Here is a 14,142-nt window from a genome sequence, read left to right on the forward strand (position 1 = left end):
GAAAAACAAGGAAAGATTTGAGAAATTGTCACAGACTGGAGGAGACTAAGGAGACAAGGTGAATAAATGTGACATGTATCCTGGATTGGGTCCTGGACCAGAAGACGGACATTACTGGCAAGGCTGGTAAAATGCAAATTAAGTCTGTGTTTCATTAATAGTATTGTACCGATGTCAAGTTCATAGTTTTGATAAACATGCCGTGGTTACTATGTAAAATGTTAACGTTAAGGGAAACTGAGTGAAAGAACAGTGAGTACTGTCTTTGCCACTTTGGGGTAAGTCTAAAGTCACTTCAAAACAAAAGGTTTTAAAAATCCAGTGAAGGATGTAGAACAAGTATGTATGTTCATAGGGCTCCACGTGACTGCAGAAAATGTCAAAAAACGAAGTTTTAGGGCTTCCCTGGTGGTGCAGTGGTTGAGAGTCCGCCTGCGGATGCAGGGGACATGGGTTCGTGCCCAAGTCCGGGAAGATCCCACATGCCGCGGAGCAGCTGGGCCCGTGAGCCATGGCCGCTGAGCCTGCGCGCCCGAAGCCTGTGCTCCGCAACGGGAGAGGCCACAACAGTGAGAGGCCCGCGTACCCCAAAAAAGAAAAAAAAAAAACCGAAGTTTTAGCATTATTCTGTGACAGAACTTCCCTTTATTCCATGTAGACTCGGTACAATTTGTGAGGTTTTGTTTGTTTGTTTTTGTTTTTTTAAGTTGCTAATTTATTTGCAGTTCCTATACGTCTTACTATTTTAAAGTATTTCATTGCTATATACTGAAGAAATAGATGTCTCCTGAGGGTTCATGCCACTTTGTTTTTAAGTTTTATTTTCAGAATTTCTATGTGCTAAGCATTGTACTTCTAGGTAAACAATAGTCGGGGTTTTTTTGTTTTTTACCATGAGAGATGCAAAAAAGTTGGTGTTGATTGCTCTTCTGCCATAAAAATTTATGATGTACTTTCAGCAATAAGACCTCATATCAGTAGACAAACTCTAAATCTTACATATTTACGGATCTTGTTAGTTTGTCCATTTGCTTTCAAAGCACGTGGGTCATTCATACTTATAGTTTCATACCTGGCATTGATATTTGTAAAGCACCAACCCATAAACCCACATCCCTGCCCCTACATGTCATGAGCGGATTTTCCTCCTTTGTAACTAAATGTCTTCAGAGTCACCGATTTGGAATAGAATATATAGTTAAAGAACATAATCTGTTAAATTATGTTACTCATAATTAGTTTTTAGACACTGTTGTGCTGTTTTAAGGGTAAAGGCTATTACCCTTCAATTCATTTTATCCGTTAATTCTTACATATAAATGAAAGGAATAGGATGCCTGTAGCCTCGTGAAATTATTGCAGTTAGAAAGCACGCTAATATTTAACCTGGACTGTAGTTATTGAGGCACTTTTTGTTTTTGTTCATTTACTTGTTAAATGTTATATAGTGCTAAAAATATATAGATTTTTTTTTTAAGTTTTACAAATTTATTTTTGAATGGTACCTGTCATTTTAATCACATTTAAAGCATTCTTTGTTCATAAACATTTGAAAACAAGGGTTTTTTTTTTTTTGGCTTAAAACGTTTATCAATTCTCATTTGGCACCCACTGTATTTTTTTGTCTGTTTGTTTGATAATATTAAAACTCACCTTTCAGACCTCTGTTGGCCCCCTAGTTCCTAAAACTGTAAGCCCGTATTCCTTGGCGTGGGCATATGAAGTCATTCACAACTGCCTCTTCAGCCTCATCCTCTCTCGCTCTGCTTTTCCAGCCTCTCTGATCTCCTCACCCTTCCCAAGGGGCATGGCCTCCCTTAGTGTTTTTTGCCTTCACACATTGTTCTCTCTGCCCTCCATTTGTCCACAGGGCACACCTTCACTCCTAGTCTGGACCTGTGTCAGACAGCAGCCCCTGGGCAGATGTGCGCTGGCTGAGACGTACCATTCTTTATTCCACACTTGTTAGTTCGCTTTTTCTTAGAATTTCTGTTTAGCTGTTTGTCTCTTTTCATTGAGACTCCATGAAAGGAGGACATTTAAGTGTACAAGGTCAACCTGTACAGGCCAACTTAAACATAAAATGTCATCCACATGTAAAAACTGTCTTCCACCTTTTTTTCCCCTACTGCCTCCCACCTACCCACCCCGCAGCTCCATCTGCTAACCTTAGAGAGGGCATGCCTGCCTAAGGGTAAGACTCAGTACAAATATCTCTCCCCAAATTATTCAGTATTCTCACTTTATTATATAGTTTTATTTTCCCCCAGTAGTCTGTCATTTGTATTAATTAGTATATTCTTTAAGATGCCATTGCCCTTAGAAATAACAAAGGGCCAGCACTTATTCATATGTGAGTCTTTTTTAGTGTTTTCAGCACTGATTTGGGCCTTGACTTGAGGTCGAGAAGGGTCCTGGCTATTTTGGACAATGAAATCAGTTAAAAAACATTTTGCCTGGTAGGAACAATGGACTGGAGCTCACAAGGCGCTGTAGTCTCCTCATGAAAGAAAATGTACATAATATCTCTGCTATGGAGAATGGTAGTCACAGTTGTTATCGCTAAACATCAAATCATCGTGATCATGAACGTCATCATCATCACCTGAAAGGGTAGCCTAGGATGGTAACCAAGAGGACAGTGTTAATCCCAAATTCCATGCAACCAAAAGATAACTGTAAAATAAATTTTCTTACCAAATTATTTTTAAGTTTAAGACTGCCCATACTGTGGTTACGGGTCTATGTGCTGTTATTGCTGGTCTACATAATGTCTGCTGTTAATAGTGGAAGAGCAGAGACTCTTCCTGGGCAGAGTTCAAAAACAGAATAATTTAGGATCCCCCTGAGGCCTGTGCAATGGAGAAAAATTCCCTTACATGATGCATATTTCATACTTACATTGTTCACCACTTCTAAATTTAGAATGACAGCACATTTCATATCAGGGGTTTCTAACCCAAGGACCTTTGAGGATAGCTTTTATTTTGGGTGTGAATTTTTTTAAAATCAAAGGAAATATAACCATTATAAAAATTTTTGCTTATGATAGTATGCTTAACTCTGAGGCCTGCTTTTGTAAAGTATCAGATTAGCTGATTATCCTTATATATGTCCCTTTAAAATGAGAGTTACCCGTAATGGAATCTTTGCTTGAGAAAGAATACAAATGAATCAGGTGAAAGTAATTTCCCCCCAAAATGGTTCTTGGCTACCTCCCTTAAAATGAATTCTGACTCATTAATTTTCCTTGTGTTATCCCTGGCTTTGGATATGAATTTGTCATTTGTTGAGCTTGTGACTATTTTTAAATTAAGATCAAATATTTTTTTTCCAGTTGACCTTCTACATATTAAGGCTAAGGATTGTATATATTGTCACATATAACAAAGAGATAAATATTTGTTATTGGACATGTTTAAGAAGAAAGGGAGATATATATAACTTTGTAAGAAGATGCTTTGCAGGCCTAAAAATTAGTGCTTGGAAGGATTTTCTTTGTGGATTCTGCCTTTCTGTGCCTTTGCATTTTTTAATTCATTTAGACAGGAAGTCTAAGCTTTTAACTCATTTGCTGTCTAGACAAATGAAAGCAGCAGGGACTTTGGTGGGCGTCTTTGAAATGCACTGTTACATGGGTTTGTGCTGAAAAGAAGCCTACAAACATCATGGAAATTAAACAGTCACTGTGAGGTTTTTCCTTTTGTGTATATATGTCAGTCAAATTATTGGCTCAATTCTAATATCAACTTCAAGGTGTATTTGTATCCCATGTCTGAAATGATAGTTCTAAAATAAGGTTGGAGGGTATGAAGTGATTTTACAGTGTGTTTCCAAAGAGCTAAGCATCTAACGAGGCTAGATGCTTGGCCTCCAGGATGCTAATTGGAAACAGAGGGCCGAGAATTCAGTGGTAAATTTTAATAGCGATCTCAGTCGTTTTCACTAGAGCATTTATGGTAAATATTCAGAAATGTGTGCGCGTGCTGGCTTACTTTGTACAGTATTTGCAGCTGCATTTTACTGTAGAGCTTATAAATTCAGTGGCACTGACCAGTGACCAGTCAAATGCTCCTCTCTAACACCAGACCTGGCACGAGGAGTCACTGCCCTTAAGAAAGTTAGGGTCTAGTTGGAGAGAGAAAAAGAAAAACCGCATGCCAGGATTTGATATTCAATATTCTAAAAAGGAGAAGAGACACTATTTCTGCGTTTGAAGATCATGAGAGACTTTTTGAAAGACCATCAGGCTGCCATTTTAACCTGTGCTTCAAGCCCATGGGAAGTCACAATGAGAAATCATTAACTGTATCGTATAAAAATCCTTAAACAGGAGACCTGAACTCATCTCATTGATTGAAATATCCTCTCTGTTTCTAATTCAGTGTTTATCCTCATCCTCTCTTGGGGCACTTCTGAGCAAGAGATGCCCAGTGTGTGTGACGCTTTGCAGTTTTCTACCAGTGGCTGATATAACACCGTCAACTAATTGTATTGAGAACCGTAGCTGAGAGTATTTTGGAGTTGATTTGCTTTTTTAAAAAACCCACTTATTTAATTAAACAAGGGAGTAAAATTTTCTAGCTTATTCCCAGTTCAAGACAGTAAGACATCACCAGCATTGACTGAATGTATCCCTTAGTAAACTAACTTATCAGATAAATTGATTACCATCAAAACCAAAGATGTCTCTAGAGGTAGTAAGTCATAATATATGAACATCAAGTATTTTTAGGGAGGATCATATATAGTATGCAGACATATTTATACTTAATGTTGTATGTCTATTTTATATATTTGCAGATCTCTAAAAATTCCTCCTGTGCTCCTTCCTGGCATGTTCTTATATACGTTCCTCTGTCACTGCCCTCCCCCACCCTATCCCGTCATGTCAATCAGGAACATATTTGTGCTCTATGTTAGTTCATAAGTGTTTCTCTTGTCGGAGTCTGATAGGATTGTTATTGCTCCCCGGTGGCATTTCGTTCTAAGCACAGTGAAATCTCTTGTACTTGTCACTTGGGTTAGAATGAAAATTTTACATGGGCGGAGGGTGGAAGGATGATGGTTACAGAGGGGAAAGTCTTTGCAGGGAACTTGCATTTAAATTAAATTTTAAAGTAAAACAAGCTTTTCCAAAAAGCGGCATTGATTTTCTGAATATAAACTAACCACTGATAGTAGGGGTTGTATTATTTTGGGTGTGCTGGAAAGTATTCGGCATTCTGAGTGATGTCAGATATTGAAAACCGAACTTGATCGCAAGATTTTGCCAAATCAAATTGTCATGGCAAAATATTGAATTTACTATGCATGAGCCCATGAAGTCATTGCCTTAGCAGTCATTCCATCAATAAAGAGGAAGGATGTAAGGAATGCTGTGGGGCAGGGGGACTCCAGCCCCTTAAAAGAGTCCTCCCTGCAATTACCTTACCTGCCAGCTTTCCAGCAAGATAAATGGAAGCACTGTAGCTTGAAGGTGGCTTGGTTAGAATGAGATGCAGTAAGGTCTCTCTGTTCTTCACAGGCCTCATAGATCTGATAGTACTTATAAAAGAAGAATAGAGTTGGTGCCCTGCTGACTAAATTGTCCTCTAGAGGGGTATTCGTTACAGAGCTTCTTTGTTAACTAGGCTGAATGTTTAAACCACTGTTGAACTTCTTTTATTAACGTTTTAAGATAGCTATACATATGGATACCCTAAGTATCTGCAGGGCGGGAATATTTCTCTATAATTTACATATAAAAGATACGTGTGTGTATAACAGTAATATAGAAATTATATCTTTTTATTACTCTTCTGTTACACTGAGGTGTAGTCAGCACTGAAATTCTGATGACTTGTGAACACTAAGAAAGCCACCATTTTTATATTTTTCTCTTGATATTTCTTCGATCAGCTTGTTGAACAACAGAAATGTTTTTCATGCCTTTGCAGCTTGAATGAAGCTCTCTTAACACCCATCCGTGTCACTTTTTCAACCATGACATGGAATTTTAAGGGAGGACAGGGAAGGAATTTATAGGTACTGTAGAGAATTTTAAAATTTTCAAAGTAACAGTTTGTTTTTTTATGAAGAAAGATTTGCATAAAATTATTTAACTTCAAATAGTGATGTCTTTAAAAACTGAATCTATGTTGTCTTTTCTGTTGAATTCTGTATCGTAGTATAATAGAAGATAAAGATTTTATATCTAGTTATGCACCAAGTTTTTTTCTTTAAAGAAATCATGAAAAGCATATTTCCTCCCAACTGATTCTTATGTGATGGACCCTTATTCATGCATGATATACATTTGTTAGGTATTAGAGAGTATATCTGTGCACGGAGCCCACCACCCATTCTTAACCAGGGGCTGATACCGTTAAAGAGGAAAATTCTGTGTGGCTCCCACTCAGGTTTTCCAGGCGGGTGTAGATGTGGAGTCGGTCCCTGTTCTTGGTGAAGCTTGTATAATTCCTGACACACAGGTCACCATGCATTTCAGCTGAGGCCTGTCCTTCTTTTGTTTCCCCCAAGGAAGAGGCAAAGGCATTAGACGCTATACTAGATACCGCAGGTCGGCACGCTTTTTCTGTAAGGGCCGGATAGTAAATCGTTTTAGGCTTTGAGGGCTACCATCTCTGTCAAGGTCTCCACTGTGGCCCAAAGGGAGCCATAGACAATACATAAAAGGAATGGCTGTGACTGTGTTCCGGTAAGATGTTGTATACACCGAAATTTGAATTTCAAATATTTTTAATATATCACAAAATATTACTCTTTTTTATTTATTTGTTTGTTTGTTTGTTTATTTATTTTGTGGTACGAGGGCCTCTCACCGTTGTGACCTCTCCCATTGCGGAGCACAGGCTCAGTGGCCATGGCTCACGGGCCCAGCCGCTCCGCGGCATGTGGGATCCTCCCGGACCGGGGCACGAACCCGTGTCCCCTGCATCGGCAGGCGGACTCTCAACCACTGCGCCACCAGGGAAGCCCCACAAAATATTACTCTTGACTTTTTTTCAGTCATTTAAAAATGTTTGGCTTACAGGTGGAGCCGGAATAGGTAGGGTCTGCTTTTAGCCCTCAGGCCATAGCTTGCCTTGTCCTGGAGCCCACAGGTGTGTCCCTTCGCACTTCTGTGAATTGGTTATATCAGGTTAGGAAGGGAATGCTTTAAGAATTACCCAGGACCCAGCCACTCTTCTAGACCCCCCCGCCCTCCCTGGCTCTGAGACGGTGGGGATGGGGTGGGGGGCAGATGTCAGGCAACTCAGCATTCAGCCTGGGGTGGGAGGAATGGGTGGAATCCTGTCCTGTTGTCCCTCTCAGCATTCAGCACCTCTGCATGTGTGCATGTGCACACATCTATTAGCTTAAGTTTTGTTTCCAGGAACTCAGGTAATTGCCTTGATTGCTGAAGTGTGAATACTTTCTACATTGGATGTAGCATATTACTTGCTTAATAATCTTCCTCTGTTTCTACCTGGCTTCACAAAAAATTCTGAAAGTCTGAATCGAACTATTGTTGAGCCCAGTAATCAAGCTGAATACAATGTTTTACCAGCTGAACATGTGCAAAATCATGCATCTCACGTGCCCTAAGTAGAGATGTTGATATATTTTTTCTCTGAATTCTGAAAATGTGGTTCAGTTTGCCCCATTTTATTTTGGAGATGATACTTTTTCTAGGAGGTGATATTTTCAATCACCTGCTACTATTAATGTTTCTTACTTATAAGCTCAGTTATATGACATTGAAGATTACTCTGTTTTACTTAAATGTTATTCTTCTTAGCATAAGAAATTTTTGTTTTTCTGTAACATTCATTTTTTTGTGAGATTTTCATCAGCTCTTCTTTAGAACGTGTTTTTTAATCATTGGCAATTTTGCTGTTAATAAAAGAGAAGTTAATTATATAACAGATGGTTAACAGATAAACTTTCCAGGAGCCTAGGATCCTGATCCTGAGTTTGCTTTGTGACATTTTGGGGTACCCGGAAGAGCTCTAACCAGCTCTGCTTTACCTGGCCCCCTTTGTACTTCCTGGTCTAGATTCGTTCTTCCAATCCTAAGCATCTTCCTCCACCAGTTTCCAAAGCCCTAGTTTCAGCAGTCCCAGTAGTAAGCAGTGAGGTAAAATTAAACATTAATAAAATTGCATGAGTGGAAGATGTCAATTAGTGTTGAATATGCTTTGCAGACAGTAGCATAACCTGGTATTTCTGATCCCATTCTGCAGTATTTAGTCCTAGATTATCAAGACAAATATCTTTTATCCTGCCTCTCAGTCTTTAGGGCTCATTCAGCACCTAGCTCCGGGCCTCACCTGGGTTTGCAGACTTAGTGATCTGGGAGCCCAGCCATTGCGGCAGGCCTGCACTGATGTACTGACTCCTGCTGGTGGGGGCCGTGGCACATGCCCTAGTGCCACAGCCATGAGCAAGACAGAGTAAAGGCTCTGTCCTCTCACTCTGATGAGGGTGTGGAAGACAGTTTCCTCCTTCCTCTTCTCTCGACCTCCCTTCATAATCTTTAGCAGATGTCGCCTGTCCTCAGTGGTGTAACTAGTAACAATAACCTTGACTCTCTGATCTTTGGTTTCTGTGTCTGTCAAATGAGGATTTTAATAACTGCCTAGAGGTTGTTATGATAAAATTACAGGACCTTAAAGATTGTTTGTGTAGCTTAAAACTGTATAAAAAGTAAGTTATAACATTAGGACTCATTTCTGCCAACATAACTTCAAAGGGATTTATTGTCACAGTATGAGATAAAAATACACATCACTCTTTTACTATAAGAGCACTTTTGCAATTACCTAAAATGTAAGAATTTCTCACCACAAGGTTTGGTTACAATTTTGACTATTACGTTAGAAGATCATAGTTTGAAATTCAGACAGTCCTCCAATGTTGATTTCTAACTAGGAGGATCCAAAGCCTATAGTTTTCAGCTTACTGAAGTAATCATTTACAAATCAGGCATTCCATTCGGATGGTACATCACCGCATAAAGTGCTTTCCCTGTGACTCTTTGACAGGTTTGTTGGACTAGATGCTGACAGCTTACAGGAAAGCTATAGGATAGTTCAGTGAAAGGGAGGTACAACTTTACTCACTTTTTAGCAATAGATCAGATCCTATGGGTTCAACTTACAAGAGACCTCATTAAAGTCTTCTAATAACAAGTGGCCGTGCTCTGAATTTTGGGCGTTATCTAGAAAAACTTTGAAGGGGGCATTGTTATGATTTTCAAATAGTGTTCTGAACAGGTATTGGTCCAAATATGTGTTATTCTATAAATGCATGCTATTTCTTTCTTTCTTAGGACCTGTCTGGCTCCATTGATGACCTCCCCACGGGAACGGAAGCAACTTTGAGCTCAGCAGTCAGTGCATCCGGGTCCACGAGCAGCCAAGGGGATCAGAGCAACCCAGCTCAGTCGCCTTTCTCTCCACACGCATCTCCCCATCTCTCCAGCATCCCTGGGGGCCCATCGCCTTCTCCTGTCGGCTCTCCTGTAGGAAGCAACCAGTCACGATCTGGCCCAATTTCTCCTGCAAGTATTCCAGGTACTCACTTCTTAATGATTATTATTTTACTCTGTAGTAAATACAGACCTAGTGTTCATCAATAACAACATGCATACCATTATTTCTTTTACTATTTAAAAACCTAATGATGGGACCACATATTAGGAGCATAGCTCTGAATTATCACCAAAGTATACAAGCATCCCAGTTCCTAAATATACTTGACTAATGACTGTAAACACCTAATTAATAAAATCAGCAATTACTTTGATATTTTCAGTTCGCACATTTACCTTAGCTTATGCCAGAAAATTATTTATTCTCTTAGCATATGTTTTGTGATGATTCTGTTAACTAAGCTTCTGTGTGGATAAGTGCCACGAAAGTGAGATCATGGGTAGCACTAGCCTTAGTTTTTAGGCTTCTATTTAATTTATACCATGGCAGTTATTTTCTAAAATATCTTTAGTGTTTATACTTCTTGTCTTAATTTGCCAGCACACATTCAAGGCCTTGTTATTTATACAAATTCTTGCCTTCTAATTTTTATATAAGAAGTGCATGTTCTAATTAACCTCTTGCATTCAGCTATTTCAGTAGTCATACTACTTCTGTATCTTTTGCTTCCTTTATTATGTGCGTGGGGTTATGTATTTGTTTACTTATTTGTCAGTTGCCTCATCCTGTCCCAGCTGTCTTTCTTATATCAAACATCATTCATTCAAACCCACCAAGCAACTAGCTTTCCTTTATCTGCAAAGTAGGTGTAATTTTTTTTCTGTGTAAATTTTGCTAGCGTGATGCAGGTGGCTGGCTGCCAGAAAAGTACTTTTTACTAATCTATCAGAATTGATATTGAATTGCTGATAAATTTCCTGATAGGTTGTTCTATTATCTTAAAAACATGGGTGGCAGTTTTAACCCTTTTTACTATTTTGCTCCTTTTATATTTTAAATACATGTTGTATGTGTATAAACATATGTATGAACGTATGAAAAATGCTAATTATGAAACGTAACTCAAATGAGTACTCATGACTCACGATCCAATTTAAGAACTGGAGTATTGCCAGTGTTGTTTCTACCTGTGTGTTCCTTCCTTTTCTTCAGCCCTATAACTCTCCCCAGCCTCAGATATTCTCTGAATGTATTTTAAATCATTCTTTTTGGATTATTTGGAGTTCTTAAAGAATTTTATTACGAACATTCATAGAGTACGTATTGTTAGTTTTATTTAGTTTTGAGCTTTATAGAAATGTATCATATTTAAGTGACTATATAATTTATCAACCAAGCTGAGGCACCTTTGAGCTTTTAAGGGTTGCTATTAATAATTGAAGTAGAACAGGTATAAACCAGGAAGATTCTGGGCAAATCATGAAGTATGGTCACCCCAGTAATACAATATGTGGCCTTCTCCACTTAGCTTTTTTGACTAAATGTTATGTGCCTAGGATCCATATTTTAAACTACCTATAATTTTGATACACTTTATTGACGGCATCTTGATGTTTACCTTTCTTTCAAAAATATTTGTCCTCATAATGATTGTAATAAAACCTGGATTTACCTGCTTTTAATATTTTTAAAGCTATGACTACTATGTATTTCAGAATTCCTTAGGCAATTTTTGGTATTGAGGTGGTTTTTGAGGTATCGCCTACCTAAACACTGGGAAGTTATATGTAAAATACTAAGTTTGTCAAAGAACCCACTCCATTTTTCTGAATTGCATCCAAAGGACTTTTCTTAATAACTTAAATGAAAACTTTTCTGAGGCATCAAGATATTTTAGTTTTCCATTTAAAATTCCTAGCATGGGTAGTTCACCATCTGATGATTTTCATCCATATACTTATCATTCCAGATGGGGATTCTGACACTTTTATTTCACTGTTTGGATTTTGGTACTGTATAGAACACACAAAACCCAACAAAAGAGCTCAATTTGGGTACGTGATATCACATTAGAGGTAGATGTAATTGGTCTAAGAGTCTGGTACTTAGTTGTGTTTTGCACAGGGTAAGGTTGGTCAGTGAATTACGATTCTGATGACCTCTATTAGCCCTGTCACAAATGAGGCCTGTCCTTCACAGTACCTTCAGGGGAGGACCTGAATGTGATTTCTTCTCTGCTGACTTCCTGGGGAAGTGAGTTTTTAATAGAAAGCTTTCAGCTTTCTTGGAAATGATGTTTAAGGCTAATAGTTTGTTTTGTAAACTTGTGTCAGAAATTCTGACTGCCCAGGGCCAGGGCCTACGTTTCATTTCATCATATTGCAGCCTATATTACTCTACACGATGCTTGATAAAACTATTCAGTGAAATTTAGTACAGGGATAAAATTACATAGTAAAAGTTCCACTTGTGTTCAGAGGCACGCGATTCAGATAAATCCAGAATTATCTCTGCTGAGTTAAAGCAGTAGAGTAATAGAGTTACATAAAACGTGGCAAATAGAACATTTCTTGAATGTCAGTGTTATTCCAAGGGGAATAAACTCTTAGAAAATCTGGTGAGCGGTTTTGGCATTTATTCACCTTCCTCCCAGGTGTGGAATGACAAATAACATTTGAGCTGGATGGACTTTCCTAACCATCTGATCCCACCTCCTCGTTTTATTGCCACTTACCGGCTGTGTAACCTTGGACAAGCCTCTAAGCCTCCTTATGCCTCAGTTTCTGCATCTGGAAAGATAATAACCACATCTCCTAGGATTACTGTAAAGATTAAATGTGTTAATATGTATAAAGCAGGCACATGGTAAGCATTCAGTGCACGGTAGTGATTGTTGTGATTACGGTTATTATTATTCACACTGAGATGTAGAGACTTGTCCATGATCATCACTGTCCGGAACACCACAAGTGGTTTTGGCTACAAGTCTTCTGATTCTTAATCCAGTAGTGTTCTTGTACCATTCAGAAGACACGTATATAAAGTTTCCAGTGATGATTTGCTGTGTGTACTGAGGTTATTCGATAGGACCGCTAGAACTAGCCATGGAAGCGCGATGTATTTTCACAAAGTTGAAACCATCTTTCTCCTGACCTGAAAAAACAGATAGGTCATCGGTCGCTCTTCTGGGAGGCTGGGTCTGAGAAGGTTAAGAAGGGACAGAAGACAAGCGTTGAAACCCCTGCTTCGCTCAGATCGTAGGCAGGTAGACTTCTGCGTGAGGTGATAGGCAGGCAGTGTAGCATAAAATTTACCAATAGCTGCAGTTCAGAATCCTGGGTTATTTCTCACACTTTCTGCATGTATTGAGACAACGTGAGTCCCACCCGCTCCGTGTTCCCAGCCAGGGCTGCCACATGCACTTGAGCAGGTTGCTCACTGGACCAGGGACATGGGCCGGGGGAGTAAATGGCAGTGAAGCGCCGGCTGCTGTCCTGGGGGAGGGGCACCCTTTGTAATTCATACAGCGGAGCCGCAGAGCTATCAGCACTCTTGTCCTGGACCTCTTGGTAGTCATCCTCGTGGCTTGAGTACAGATACCACCTGTTTCTCTACTCTTTTCCCCAGCTAAGCTCAGGGACACTCAAACATACATTTTTGGTAGACGCTCATCAAACATTTTATGTGGTGTTGTTTTACGGGGATTTGTTAAAAATCATGCAGGTTTTATTGAAAAACATTTTGGTCTTCTCTTTCCCTCCGTTTAGCCTATATGCCCTTCTTTTAAAAAGTTCTTTTAAATACATTTTTGTGAACTTTGTCATAAATAATAAAACCACACTTTAGAGACGATCGTAACATTGATTATTTGGGGGGCTGTTATTTAACTAAATGCAGACACCCTTCCTTAGAGAATAAATGAGCCCTTAGGCTGATTGAGTAGTCTCACCTCCTCCTTTTCCCATCTCTAGCCCTTATGTTAAATTTCGTTGGTCTGTACCTTAGAGTCTGAGAGCATTTCCGATCTACCTACATTTGCTTCTGAGTCTGAACCAATGAAATGCAAATGTCCGGTAAAGATTACATGGTTTCTCACCCAGGGCGTGATACTCAGACTGCTTTTTTTGGGGAACATCTGTTTGGAATTTCCCTTTATTTTTCTGTCTGTAGCCTTTTGCTTTCTTTTCTCCCCCTTCCTTCCTCTCATTCCCAGCACTGACTTGTTTTTCCTGCCCTTACTTCTCTCCCATTAACTCCTGTTATATCTTGCTAGTGCCTCTCCATGCGTCACACAGATTGGCTCGTTCACTCATTGTCTCTCCAGCAAGGCACTGTTAAAATGAGCAGCTGTTGTGTAGCTGACAGCTGGGGTGAGGCAAAGCCAAAATGTTGTGCGGCCTCTTCCTGGTGTTGCTTTCCCAGGGTTTTTTGAAAAAGTGCAACCGTCTTTCTCCATCTCTACTCTGGTAAATAAAATTGACAGCTAATGAGAAGTATCCCAGAGGTAGATGAACAAAAGCCCACTAAAGCATCCCGAATGGCTGAATCTGTTTCTTGCCTGTTAAACCTTTTCTCCACCCACTGCAAATTTGCCCTCCTATCATGCTGCCTCACAAACATTGTGAGTGTCATGGGAACAACTACTGTGATACACCGGCACATCAGCCCTGGTACATCCCTCCCTAACTCAGTGGGGCTTTTCCTTCCTGCGTTCTTTTGAAAA

General features: G+C 39.4%; 1 protein-coding gene across 7 annotated transcripts in view; it reads left to right on the top strand.

Annotated features, from left to right (window-relative positions):
- The window catches only part of ARID1B (AT-rich interaction domain 1B), a 412,486-nt gene that overhangs the window by 279,862 nt on the left and 118,482 nt on the right, over window positions 1–14,142 (top strand). For all 7 annotated transcript variants that reach the window (XM_079939553.1, XM_079939554.1, XM_079939557.1 and 4 more), the window contains one exon: window positions 9,317–9,560. In XM_079939553.1, coding sequence (XP_079795679.1) covers window positions 9,317–9,560 — 244 coding nt within the window. The remainder of the gene's footprint in view (window positions 1–9,316; window positions 9,561–14,142) is intronic.

This window comes from Stenella coeruleoalba, assembly GCF_951394435.1.
Source record: "Stenella coeruleoalba genome assembly, chromosome: 12".
NCBI lineage: Eukaryota > Metazoa > Chordata > Mammalia > Artiodactyla > Delphinidae > Stenella > Stenella coeruleoalba.